The sequence below is a fragment of the Saccopteryx leptura genome, chromosome 3 (assembly GCF_036850995.1).
Source record: "Saccopteryx leptura isolate mSacLep1 chromosome 3, mSacLep1_pri_phased_curated, whole genome shotgun sequence".
Classification (NCBI taxonomy): domain Eukaryota; kingdom Metazoa; phylum Chordata; class Mammalia; order Chiroptera; family Emballonuridae; genus Saccopteryx; species Saccopteryx leptura.
In genome coordinates, this window is record NC_089505.1 from 114,203,663 (window position 1) to 114,217,605 (window position 13,943).

General features: G+C 52.4%; 1 protein-coding gene across 1 annotated transcript in view; it reads right to left on the reverse strand.

Annotated features, from left to right (window-relative positions):
• BMP8B (bone morphogenetic protein 8b) overlaps window positions 1-12,811 on the reverse strand; it is a 33,040-nt gene extending 20,229 nt beyond the window's left edge. The window contains exon 1 of the mRNA XM_066375942.1: window positions 12,100-12,811. Within this exon, the coding sequence (XP_066232039.1) occupies window positions 12,100-12,433 (334 nt within the window). The 5' untranslated portion in view covers window positions 12,434-12,811. The remainder of the gene's footprint in view (window positions 1-12,099) is intronic.
• Window positions 12,812-13,943: the final 1,132 nt, after the last annotated feature.

Sequence of the window (13,943 nt, forward strand, 5' to 3'; positions counted from 1 at the left end):
AAATTTATCAAGTTCTTCCTGTAAGACTCTGTTCAGGACACTTGGGAATTAAATAAGACAGGTAAGTCAGGTCTCTGTACTCGTGGAGTTTACAGTCTAATGAGAAAGAAGATAAACAACAAAAAATAGGGGAAGTAAAATAGGGGATGTCATATCTACTGTAAGTAAAACAGAGAGGGTATGGGATTCAGCGTAATGGGGAAAGGGGGTGGCAGTACACAGAGTGGTCAAGTATAGTATTCCTTTGAGAGATAAGTAAGGGGGAAGTGAACACTGTCACATATTGCTGGTGGGAATGCTGTGGAGAGGATTCTGGCAATATCTTCTTGCAATACCCTAGCAAAATTACATATGAATTTACCCTGTGACATGACAATCCCAAGGACGCAGTGGCAAAAGTATGAGAAGCCATTTGCATGAAGCTATTCATTGGGCATGGGGAACAGACAAAGCTATGCCTTGCTCAATAGAAACCTCTAAATGTTTATTTTCCACAAAACTATAAAAGCTGCCAAAAATGTTCAAACACTGAACCAGCTTCTGTCTGGGGAAGCAGCAAACGAATTTAGTTTCTGAATTGCCTTAATGTGGCTTCCGGAACAATAAACAATCATGAATCACCATGTGCTAATGGTACTCTGGGCCTTCTTCTCCAGCCCGATTAAACAACCTCTGGGTCCCACGTTTGCGGGAAGGGCCTCTGTGGGCAGGAGGCGGCCTCCACCGCCACGACCACCATCAACATTCTGCCTCTCCACGTCTGAGGCCCTGCACCCGCTACCGACAGCCTACACCTCCACAGGCCACACCCTGTGTCCACCAGCCCGACACCAGCAAGGCTTCAGCTATTTTTATGCCTGGGACAAAATTTAGAGTTGCCCAGATGACCTAAGTCTATCTTGTTTCTGAGCAAAAAGTAATAAAGACCCTCTCTTTCTCCAGCCAAAGAAGATGTTAAGAGAATCTTCTGAGCTGTCCGCCTGTCCTTCCTGCCCTCAAACCCTTCCCCAGCCCCCGAGGTCTCCAGGTGGGGCCTAAGCTCAGCTCTGTGTTCCTGCCCCTGTGAGCTGGCCCTGCGGGCCCACATGGGCTCCAGGGCTTTCTGGCTGCCAACCCCCTTCCAAGTCCCTCCCTGTCCGCTGGGCGGCCCCATCCCGTGCCTGAAGGCTGCTTCCCTCTCAGTGCAGCTATAAAGCCCCTCGTCCTCCTCTGACCCCACACAGATCCTCCTCTGGTCTCGCCCTTCCCCATCCCAGGGTTCCCTGTCCCTGGTTCATCCCCCCACGATGGTGGGCAATTTGAGGGCAGGGACCAACTCTGTGAAGTGGACACGGAGGCTCTCAGCAGTCCACTTAGTAAGTGCCCTGTGTTCCTGGGGCCCAGAGGGGGGGCTGGGCCTTTCTTCCCAAGGGCTCCTGGTCCCCAGGACAGTGGCACCCATGTCACAGTGTGTCTCCATCAGAAGCCACTCACGTTTTTCACTTTCCTGTGGGACCTGTAGGCCCTGAGGTGGAGGGCAGCCCCCGCCCCCTCCCCAGGGCCCGGAGGCGGACAGGCTGGGCCTGTCTGGCTGGTTCTGCTGGTAAGGGAGGCCGAGGGGCCCACTTCAGACCTAAAACAAGACCCAGGTCCCAGGCCTGTGCAGGCCCACGGGGGAGCCGCAGGACTGACCACCTATCCATTCTGCATCCCGAAGGGCTCCCTCCCACCAGAAATCTCAGCGCTGCCGAGAGGAGGCCCAGGGTTTCGCTGCTGAGGTATTTTTAGTCAGTTCTCATTACCGACTTTTTTCAGAGCTCTTTCCATAAATGGCTCCGCACTCATAATTACCGGTCCGGGCTCAGACGGCTTCAGACCCCAAATTAAAAGGGAACACCCGCACACCCCACCACATCAAGCCCGCCAAGGCCAGAAATAGATCCAAGGGGATGTGAGCAAGGGGGACGTGATGCCTCCAGTTCAAACCTGGGAGAGAACCGGACTGTGGGCACTTTCCAGAAAGATGTGGTCTGGGTGACACAGCCCTCTCCCCCATGGGGAGTGTGTTCTGGGGAGGAAGGGGCCACATGTGGCCCCACCCTGTGCCTCACTCCGGAGGAGCACACTAGGGGGTGGCACATTCTTGGGTCAGAGCTAGAAAGGCCTTCAGGGCCACACTGCATAGATGGGGAAACTGAGGCCCAGAAGGGGCAGAGACTTGCCAGAGGTCACATGTCAGGTTAGGGGTCCTTCACGTGGACTTTCAGACTCAGAGCTGACATAAAATGAGTGGCCCTAGAAGGTGACAATACTGGGATGGGGTCACCTGTCTTCAAGGTTCTTCTGTCAGCAGGTGCCCCGAGAACGCCTGCTGAAGCCACCTTCCTCCAGGCGGGACCCTGCAGGGACGCGGGATCCCAGGGGAGGACCCAGGGACGTGCTGCACCCATTGTCGGCTTCCAGAAAAACAGGGAGGCCGGCTCCCCTTCGCCCACCGGCCAGGCCAGGCTCCTGCACCTGGTCCCGCTTCTGCCCCACGCTAATCCCCCTTCCCTGCAACCTCGCCCAGAGACCCTGAGCGCCTGACTCACAGAGACCAGGCTGCACGGCAGGGGGAGGGGCACGAAGTCAGATTTGGTCCCTGTTCCCAGATGGCTCATGGCTTCCTGGGGAGGAGGAGGAAGAGGGCGACGCACCCCTGAACCTACAGGCAGACAGCGACTAACCCGATGAAGCACGGGGGCTCTAACCATGGAGAGTACCTTGGGGAAGGAGGGTCAGAAACACTTTCTAGAAAACATATGTGAGAATGGAAGAATTCTGACAAGCAGAAATGGAGCAGAGTTTTCTCATCAAAGGCACAGAGGTGGGAAATAACGTACCAGCTCCCATTTTAAAGAACTGACCTGAACCAGGCTCCATACTGGGCACATCACACACCCCACTTCTGTTAATATTTACCCAGGCAGCCTAATCCTGGACCTGTGCTCTTGACTAGCTGGCTCCAGGTCCCTAAGTAAATGATGGGGTAGAGGGGGTGTGGATAAACACAGCAGGCCTCACCACACTGACTGCCATCTTGAGCAGTGACAGGCACTTGCTAAGGTTTTAAACACCTTAGCTATTTAACCACTGTACTATGACTATGACACAGGGATTATCTCAATTTTGGGGGGTTTTTTTTAGATTTTATTCATTTTTATAAAGAGAGGAGAAAGACAATGAGAGAGAGAGAGAAGAGGGGAGAAGCAGGAAGCATCAACATCCATATGTGCCTTGACCAGGCAAGCCCAGGGTTTCAAACTGGCGACATCAGGGTTCCAGGTCGATGCTTTGTCCACTATGCCACCACAGGTCAGGCAGATTAGCTCAATTGTCAAGGCGAGAAACTGAGACACAGAGATTTTAAGTCAGCTGCTCGGCATCTCACCGCCCTTGAATGGTGGACCAAGATTAAAGCCCAGTGTGCCCTTCCCAGAGCAATTAACCAGTCTGGTCTCCACCTCCGCACTGACCCTCCTCACTACGGTCTTCCAGTTTCCACACCTGCTCCTGTGAATCTGGGTTCCCAGAAATTAAGATTCAACTTCTTCCTCTGTCAACTGGGGGCAATAGTAATCATTTACCCCAGAAGGGAGAGAAAACACTGAGGAGGTAAGGCTTGGGGAGGAAGAGTCAGCCCTCATGGACCCACAGGGCACACCATCCTGGAGGCCAGACATGGTTTTGGAAAAAGGAACCCACTTTCAACTATTGGGAAACAAAATACCTTTGGAAATCATCTACAAAATGAAGAAGCAACCTACAGTATGGGAGAAAATATTAGTAAAGCACATATCTGATAAGCAATTAATATCCAAAATATATCAAGGACTCAGCCCTAGCCGGTTGGCTCAGCGGTAGAGCGTCGGCCTAGCGTGCGGAGGACCCGGGTTCGATTCCCAGCCAGGGCACACAGGAGAAGCGCCCATTTGCTTCTCCACCCCTCCGTCGCACTTTCCTCTCTGTCTCTCTCTTCCCCTCCTGCAGCCAAGGCTCCATTGGAGCAAAGATGGCCCGGGCGCTGGGGATGGCTCTGTGGCCTCTGCCTCAGGCGCTAGAGTGGCTCTGGTCGCAACATGGCGATGCCCCAGATGGGCAGAGCATCGCCCCCTGGTGGGCAGAGCGTTGCCCCCTGGTGGGCGTGCCGGGTGGATCCCGGTCGGGCGCATGCGGGAGTCTGTCTGACTGTCTCTCCGTTTCCAGCTTCAGAAAAATGAAAAAAAAAAAAATATATATATATATATATATATATATCAAGGACTCATACAATTCGATAGCAAACAACAATAACAACAAACAATCCAATTTAAAAATGGGCAGAGCCTGACCCGGCGGTGGCGCAGTGAATAGAGAGTCGGACTGGGATGCAGAGGACCCAGGTTTGAGACCCCGAGGTCACCAGCTTGAGCGCGGGCTCATCTGGTTTGAGCAAAAGCTCACCAGCTTGAACCCAAGGTCGCTGGCTCCAGCAAGGGGTTACTCGGTCCGCTGAAGGCCCACAGTCAAGGCACATACGAGAAAGCAATCAATGAACAACTAAGGTGTTGCAACGCACAATGAAAAACTAATGATTGATGCTTCTCATCTCTCTCCATTCCTGTCTGTCTGTCCCTGTTTATCCCTCTCTCTGACTCACTCTCTGTCTCTGTAAAAAATAAATATATAAAAATTTTAAAAAATTAAAAATTAAAAAATTTAAATGGGCAGAAAATGAATAGATATTTTTCCAAAGAAAACATACAAATAGTCAAAAGGTAGCTTAAAAGGTACTCAGCATCAGTAATCATCAAAGAAATGCAAGTCAAAAGTTCAATGAGGTATCATCATCAAAAGATAACAAGTGTTGACAAGGATATGGAGAAAAGGAAACCATTGTGCTCTATTGGTAGAAATGTAAATTGGTGCTGCCACTATGGAAATCCTTATGGAAGTTCCTCAAAAAATTAAAAATAGCCTGACCAGGCAGTGGCACAGTGGATAGAGCACTGGCCTGGGACGCAGAGGACCCAGGTTCAAAACCCCAAGGTTGCTGACTTGAGCACGGGCTCACCGGCTTGAGTGCAGGGTCACTGGCTTGAGTGTGGGATCACAGATGACCCCATGGTCGTTGGCTTGAAGCCCAAGGTTGCTGGCTTGAGCCCAAAGTCACTGGCTTGAGCAAAGGGTCACTTGCTCTGCTGGAGCCCCCAGGTCAAGGCACATATGAGAAAACAATCAATGAACAATGAAGGTGCTGCAACTAAGAATTGATGCTTCTGATCTCTCTCCCTTTCTATCTGTCTGTCTCTCTCTCACTAAAAAAAAATTAAAATAAAATTAAAAATAGAACCACTATATTAACTAGCAATCCCACTTCTGGGTATAAATCCAGAAGAAATAAAAACAGGATATCAAAAAGATCTCCTCACTCCCATGGTCATTACAGCATTATCACAATAGCTAAGATATGAAAACAACCTAAGTGTCCATCAATAAAGAAATGAATTAAGGAGATTTGGTATTGGGATATGTATATGGCCTTATGCTAAGTGAAATAAGCCAAAGATAAATGCTTCGTAGTATCACTTATATGTGGAATCTTTTTTTGGAAAGTCAAACTCAGAAACAGAGAGTAAAAAAGTAGATGCCAGGGACGAGGGGTGGGGGAAACGGAAAGAGGTACAAACTTTCAACCGTAAGATAAATAAGGTCTGAGGATCTAATGTCAAAACATGGTGCCTATAGGTGATAACACACTGTGTTATATAACTGAAATTTGCTGAGAGTAGAACTTAAGTGTTCTTACCAATAAATAAATAAATAAATAAATAAATAAATAAATAAATAAATAAATAAAAATCAACATGTGAGGTGATAGATGTGTTACTAAGTTAGATTGGTGGAGGCGGGGGGGGGGCAGGGATTCTTTAACAATGCATACATATATCAAATAACCACTTTAAATATCTTACAGTTTTATATGTCTATTATACCTCAATAAAACTGAAATAATAAATTTTTTTTCTAAGTGAGAGGAGGGGTGATAGTGAGACAGACTCCCACATGTGCCCCATGATATATTTACCACCTAAGGCTGACTTGATTGGACCAAGGGAGCTATCCTCAGCACCCTGGCCCAACCCTCCAACCAATCGAGCCACTGGCTGCAGGAGAAGAAGAAGGAGAGAAGGGGGAGAAGGAGGAGAAGAGAAGCAGATAGATGGTCACTTCTCTGGGGATCGAACCGAGGACATCCATATGCCAGGCCAACACTCTATCCACTGACCCAAACAGCCAGGGCCTAGTTTTGTTTTGTTGTGTTTTGTTTTGTTTTTTAGAGGAATACTTTTGGATATGTGGTCACTGTAGTAGTAAGCTTTTAAGATGCATAAAGGATTTACTCGGGCACTAGACCAAAGGGTTAGAATGCTGATTTCCTCTGTGGTGGAGGTAGGATTACTAGGGCATTCCATATTGTTTTTAAACGTATGGTCTGAAGTTTTTTATATTGAAATTCTGCAATAAATTTATATGATAAGAATTTTTTAGCCTGACCAGGCAGTGGCGCAGTAGATAGAGCATCAGACTGGGATGCAGAGAACCCAGGTTAGAGACCCTGAGGTTGCCAGCTTGAGCGCAGGCTCATCTGGTTTGAGCAAAGCTCATCAACTTGGACCCAAGGTCGCTGGCACGAGCAAGGGGTTACTTGGTCTGCTGAAGGCCCACGATCAAGGCACATATGAGAAAGCAATCAATGAAAACTAAGGTGTCGCAACGAAAAACTAATGATTGATGCTTCTCATCTCTCTCTGTTCCTATCTGTCTGTCTCTATCTATCCCTCTCTCTCTCTCTTTCTGTCTCTGAAAAAAAAAATTTTTTTTATAATGAACATGCATTAGTTCTATAAATCCCAAAACAATGATATATTTTTAACAGGATTCTCAGTTTACAACATACCGTACATTCAATAAAATTCCAATTCAGAGGCACTTATTGAACCCAGTGATGGGCCAGGCCTCGGGGTGGGTGGAGAGGCAGCATCCATATAGAAGAGCAGAGGGTATGTAGTCAGGGAGACCACCTACTGTGTGGCCTTGGGAAAATCAACTAACTTTTCGGAGCCTCATTCTTCTCTTTAAACAAAGATGTAAGCCCTGGTCAGGTAGCTCAGTTGGTTAGAGCATCATTTCAATACACCGAGGTTGCAGGTTTGAACCCCGTTTAGGGCATATACAAGAATCAACCAATGTATGCATAAATAAGAAAACAAATTGATGTTTCTCTCTTTTTCTCTCTCCCCCCTTCCTCTCTTTCAAAAATCAGTTAAAAATAAATAAAGGATGTGACAATAACTGTGAGATGTAAATGGAGGAGCAGATGCGGAGGTCTGGGCATGTGGGCATCCTTGGGTGTCATCTCACACTATCCCTGCACAGCCCAATAGGGTGAGTCCTGAGAGAGTCTCCATTTTACAGAAGAGTACACTGAGGCTCTGAAAGGTGGACTAGAAAGTCCAGATCACACTAACAGTAGGTGACAGAGTCAAGATGCAAATTCTAAGTCCCAGGTCAGGACCCCCGACCCCAGTCCCGTCGTCTCTCACACTGTCCATCCTGTGTCCATGACTCCTGTGTTTGTTATTTGTCCTTCCCACTACAAGGCCAGCTCCAGGAGAGTAGGGACTTCATTTTGTTCACTCTATCTTAGGAACTAAAACTGCCTGGCACAGAGCAGGTACCATATAACTATTTGTTGACGGAATTAGTGAAAACAATGAAAGAATTCTCTAGAGAAGAACCAAAGAAAGCTGGAGCTCATGGATGTAGAGTCAGACTTTTGGCCATGGCCAGGTAGCTCAGTTGATTAGAGTGTTGTTCTGATACAGTAAGGTTACGGGTTCAATCCCTAGTGAGGGCACATACGTACAAGAACCAACCAATGAGCCTGACCAGGCGGTGGCGCAGTGGATAGGGTGTCGGACTGGGATGCGGAGGATGCAGGTTTGAGACTCCGAGGTTGCCAGCTTGAGCGTGGGCTCATCTGGTTTGAGCAAAGCTCACAAAAGCTTGGATCCAAGGTCACTGGCTTGAGCAAGGGGTTACTTGGTCTGCTGAAGGCCCATGGTCAAGGTACATATGAGAAAGTAATCAATGAACAACTAAGGTGTCACACGAAAAAATGATGATTGATGCTTCTCATCTCTCTCCGTTCCTGTCTGTCTGTCCCTATCTATCCCTCTCTCTGACTCTCTCTCTGTCTCTGTTAAAAAAAAAAAAAAGAAGAAGAAAAAAAGAACCAACCAATGAATGCATAAATAACTGGAACAACAAATTGATGTTTCTCTCTCTCTCCCTCTCCATTTCTCTCTCTCTAAAATCAATTAAAAATTTTTTTTTAAAGTAGTAACAGTCAGCCCTTCAAAGTCACAGGGCGGAGCAGGATCCCGGCCAGATCCCTCATTCCCACCGGGCTCTGCTCCTCCCAAATCCACAACCTCAGTTTGTCAACAACCCTGTCCTCAGTTGCCTGAGACCCCAGGAAGAAATCGGTCTGATTCAGGGAAAAGTCAGGATAAAAATGAAGACGATTCATTCATTTCTGGCTGGACTTCTGCCAGCAGTGCCGTTTGTGCCTCAGTTTTTAAACCTGGCAGGTAAGCGCCTGTCACCACGCTAACATGGGGAGAAGGATTCAGGAGGAACAAGCAGAGTTGATCCTTCCTGCCTCTTTCCTCCCTCAGGAGGGGCTGGGCTGGCCTTCGGTGCCCAGGGTGCAGCCAGTCACACCTGTGCCTGTGCCAGGGCCGAGGGCATGGGGTGGTGTGAGAAGGCACCCCTGACAGAGCCACAGGATCAGAGCTGGGAGGCCCCTCATTTTTCTGACATCATCACCATAGATGGATGGGAAACCAGAGCCCAGAGAAGAGAAGGAGCCTGACTTGGGACATGGATAAAAACCTAAATCTAGCTCCAGCTCAGAGCTGTCCCCTTCCTGAGCCCAGGCAGCAGCAGGGCTAGGCCCTGTCTGCTCCATGTGGGTATCTGCCCCCACTACTGTGTTCTGGCCATAGGAAAGCAAGAGTCTACATGGCTGAGACGAACAGACGGGCCAGACACAGCGACCAGGTCTGGCCACGGAGGCTTAACCCATGGGCCAGAGGTCTAGGAGAGGCCTACAGCCCCTGGGTCCCACAGGCTGCCACTGATGGTCAGGGACCTGGCCAGCACCAGGCCTGGCTTCTCAGGAGCCAGATGGGGCTGACAGGAGAGGTGAAGCAGGAGGCAGCAGGTGTGGGAGTCTGGGCATGGGAGCTGATAGCACGGCAACTTTGCTAATAGACTCCATGGTCGTTCAGGGGCCTGGGGCCCGGGCCTCCAAACAAGGAAAGAGTCCTGCTAGGTGTCTAATCCCCCACATCAGTCTAAGTAATTACTAGTTGAAACCACACTCACTGAGAGTTCTACTAGTGCAATTAGTATGTCAGAATAAAGAAGGCCTTTCTGACAGCTGCTGGGCCCACCCACACTGGGCTTCCACTGAACAAGGACCAGCTTATTGAGCCCACAGGCCTTAGATCTTAATGAAGCACACAGAGATGGTGGGGGAAGAAGCTGGGGTTTGGAATCCACAGCCTGGATGATGCCATGTACTTGCTGTGTGGCTCTGGGCAGGCCATTCAACCTCCCTGAACTCATGAAATGAGGCTGGTGAACAGCCTCATGTGGTGCTGCAGGGACGAAACCAGGACTTACAAAGCTATGGAACTCCAAATGCTAGTTTTTATCCTAAAAATAGGTGGAAACACCTTTGGTTGGCTTTTAAAATCTGTTTCTGGGTTTCACATGTGTATAAGACACATGGGGAATTCCGTCACGTCCACACCAGGGCTGGGCAGCAGCTGGGAGTGACTGTAGTCCGCAGTGACCAGCCCAGGTTCACCCTAAAAGAGCCGGCTGACTTTCTGCTCCTCCCACGTATCGACCAATCACACAACTCTGAGGATGCACTGATCTCTAGGAGCCCCGCTTTACAAGGAGGGGCCTGAGGCTCAGAGAGGAGAGGGACTTGCCTAAGATCACACAGCAGAGTCAGGAGGGGACCAGGTCTCCCTGAGCTCAGGGCCCTGCTGATTCACAGCGGCCGTTCCCAATAGGGCTGTGCACGCCTCGACCCAGGGGACGCTGGGGGAGGCAGGACATGGGCTGGGCGGTGACTCACTCTAACAGATGGCTCCCTTAGGGGCATTTTCCGGGTGACTCCATGCACAGCTCTTCTTGGTTCTGAGCCCTGGGTCAGCTTGTCCCAAGGACAGAGCTCCAGCCTCAGTTTCACATACTCTCTGTCCCTAGTCCCCACCCTGCCCTCTAATCAGGAAGGCATCGGGCTCTCAGCAGAGGTAACAGCTGCTGCCTCCTGCTCACTCCCCCACCTCAGCCCACCATCAGTTCTGGGGTGGAAGGGACAGAGGCCTCCTTGGCTGTCCCCTCTTCCTACCCTCCTGCAGGAAGCAAATGGCTGAGGACCTCATAATACCTGCTGCTACTCTGTCCCCTGGGTTCCTCTGCCTAAACCCCTCTGAAAGCTCACTCCACCCAGAAAGTCTGCCTTTCTGTCAGCAGAAATGTCCTGTCCTTGAGGACTAGATATAGGGCCAAACAACCTGGGCCTGTCCTGGGTTCACCACACAGAGGCCGTGCTATCCTGGGTGTGACACTGCCTCTCCAAGCCTCACTGTCCCCACCTGGGAGATGCGGATGAATATCATGGCTATTAACTGGGTTGTGTGCAGGGTTAAGAGCGATGCTGCAGGTGAAGCGAGGCTGGTGGCCTTGATCCAGGTCCTTTCCCGGCTCTCAGCCCCAGTTCTCCCCCCACCTCGAACTGACCTGTAGTCAATCCTTGGGTCCCCAGGTCCAGTCTGGAGTGTGCCTGAGACCATATCCCTACCCCTCACTTGCCACAAACAGGAGACAGAGTAGATGGGGGACAAATATTTACGACTATAGAGTAAACAGAGTTTAGTAATGGAAAAAGATATCTTTGAGAGCATTAAGAGTAAATGGCTCCAGCTAGCTTCAGCACAGGGTTGCCCGCTTGACTGTGGGATCATCGACATGATCCCATGATCACTGGCTTGAGTCCAAGGGTTGCTGGCTTGAGCAAGGGGTCACTGGCTCAACTGGAGGTTCCCTCAACCGGTCAAGGCAGGTATCAGAAGCAATCAGTGGACTGAAGTGCCGCAACTATGAGCTGATGCTTCTCATCTCTCTCCCTTCCTGCCCTGCCCTCTAAATAAATATATAAAAATAAGAGTAAATGGCTCCAAGATCTGGCTGCAATGGGGTCCAAGCTACAATTTGGGAGAACAATGGGGTTCAAGCTGTCCACCAGGCCATTCCACAGGCCTGGACACTCACTGCATGTCAAGCCATGCCCCAAGTGCTGGGCATGGGTGACAGGACCACAGACTGCCCCACTGAGCTGAGCCTACTCCTTCCCCACCCCATCCCCTGATAGCTGCACCCCAACCTACTGGCTCCGGGGCTCTGGCCCAGAGAAGAGACTGCTGTGGACTCAGGACATCTGACTTCTCTTTGCTCTAGTCATTTTGGTGATGTGACCTGGGTTTCCACAATGAACTTTGTCCCTCTCTTCAGTACTGCCCTTATCACAGTGACCACATCCAGCCCGTTTACTCATCCGTCTCCCCAGGACCCGACTGTCTTCCTGGCACTGCCCAGGTCCACCTGACATTACATGATTCCTATTCCTGCGTGTGTTTGGGGGCGGGGTGACTGCACACGCCCCTGAGACTCATGTTCCTGCGTCTGCTCCATCTGACCCACAGCTCACCGACCCCTCAGACCCCTCAGTCCTGGACGCCCTGACCTGGGCAGTTTTCACTCCCCTGTGGGGCCCTGCCCACCACACGGTGACTCCTCGTTCACCGCAGGTGGCACCCACTGCCCAAGGCTGTGCTCTCTCTCCTGCAGTCGGTGTTCCTCCCCATGGGGCCAATAGTCGCTGGCTGTCCCCACACGTGCATTCTCGCGGAGGTCTCACGGTCACCGACGTCCATCCCCGGAGCGCGCACTCACCCATGTTGACGAAGCTCATGACCAGGTCGGCGCGGCCCAGGAGCCGCTCGCGGGGGCCGCCGTCCTCGTCGTCGTCGCCGGCCATGGCGTGGTAGAGGTCCAGCATGAAGAGCGGCGCGGACGCGGGCAGCCGGGCCGAGGCGGGCGGCGCGCGGGGCCGGGGTCGCCCCGGCAGCCCGAGCACCGCCAGGATCTCGCGCTGCAGGTCGCGGCGCTCGCGCGGGCCCAGGCGGCGCTGCAGGCAGCCCGGCGGGGGTCGCGGGCCGGGGCCGCCGCCGCTCAGCGCACACAGCGCCAGGCCCAGGAGCCACAGCGGCCCGGGGCGCGCGGCCATCGTGGGCGGGACCGGGTGGACACTCACTCGGCGCGCATCCGCTTCGCCGCCGGCCCGGGGCGGGGGACCCCCGACGGCGAGCGGCGGGGCGGGCTGGGGCCGGCGGGACGGGGCGGGAGTTGCCCGCGGCCGCAGCGCCGTCGCTAAAGCACGGCACCTGTCGCGGCTCTGGGTCGGGTGGCCGCGGCCGGCAACACCTGCGGCAGAGGCTACTCCGGGGACTGCGGACCGTCGGCTAATCTGTCTGTCGGCGCCGTGCCCTCCAGTCCGGCTGCTGCGGAGGCCGGTTCAGTCCAGGCGCTCAGGGAGGTGCGGACCCACCAGCTCCTGCTCAGGCGAACCCGCGGTCTCTGCCGGGCGCCCGGGACACGGCCGTCCTCGGTCCAGCGCCCGACCTCGGGTCCCACCCCCTCAGGGCCTGACCAATGGGGACGTGGGGCGGGGCCAAGGCCATACCACCCACCTCCCGGGAAGAGCTCAAAATTGTAATTGTTGTCGTGGGTGGTGGCGCCCGGGAGATTTGACCTGCTGTCGTGGGTGGTGGGCGGGTCCGACCAGAGACCCACATACTAGCAGTCAGGGTCGTCAGGGTCGTCCTGGGCTGCCCTTGCAGCCATTGGCCACGAGGTCCTGCAGAAAGCAGGAACCTGCGCTCCCGCGGGGCGCGTCCTTGAGCGCCTTCGCCCGGGCGGGAATCCCGAGTCTTGTTTCTGGGCAGCGAGTGACTCGACAGCCCCTTGGTATGCTGGACCCCGGACCCGAAACAAGGTCTCAGTCCCATCAGGAAGGGCCCCGCGGGTGCCAGCCAGGCTCAGAAAGTGAGCGCCTTCTTCTGCCCGCACAACCGGCCCAGATTCCCACCGCAGCTCCTGGCCGGCCTTCAGGCGCATTTCCCGCTGTCCCCTTGAATACATTCCCGGGGGCTTCTCCCTCTCTGACGCCAGCTCGGTCGCTGCTCCCAGTGCGCTCAACCACCTGACTCCCGCGTGCTCCCTGCCAGCACTCCAGAAGGACTACCTCTGCTGTTCCAGTGGCTACGGAGTCAGCGCCAGCTGTTGCTGTGCTCCCTGCGGACCCCGTGCTGACCCAGCCATGCGAGAGAGAAGCGCACCCGCCTTCCGCCCTGCCAAGGAGCTCTGGTGCGCTTCCTGAGCGCTGGGGAACTGCTTGTGCGCATCTTAACTGTGAAGGCCTTCAAGCGTTTTCCACCCTTGGCAACACTATGTATTATTATTAAATACATAAATAAATAAATAAATTTCTGCCAATATGACAGGTAAAAACAGCTCTTGCAATGTGCACGTGGAGGGATTACTGCTTTCTTTTTCGTGAAACACTCCCTTCCCTTGTATCCCAGGACACCACTCTCCTGCTTCTCTTCTTTTCCCCTTCCTGCCCACTTCTGCAACACTGGCATCCCCCTGGGCTCTGTTCACAGTTCTGTTCTTCCTCTTAGACTTACAACCTGGTGATGAGCTCATCCATCGGAGACTTCAGTGCCATAGGTCAT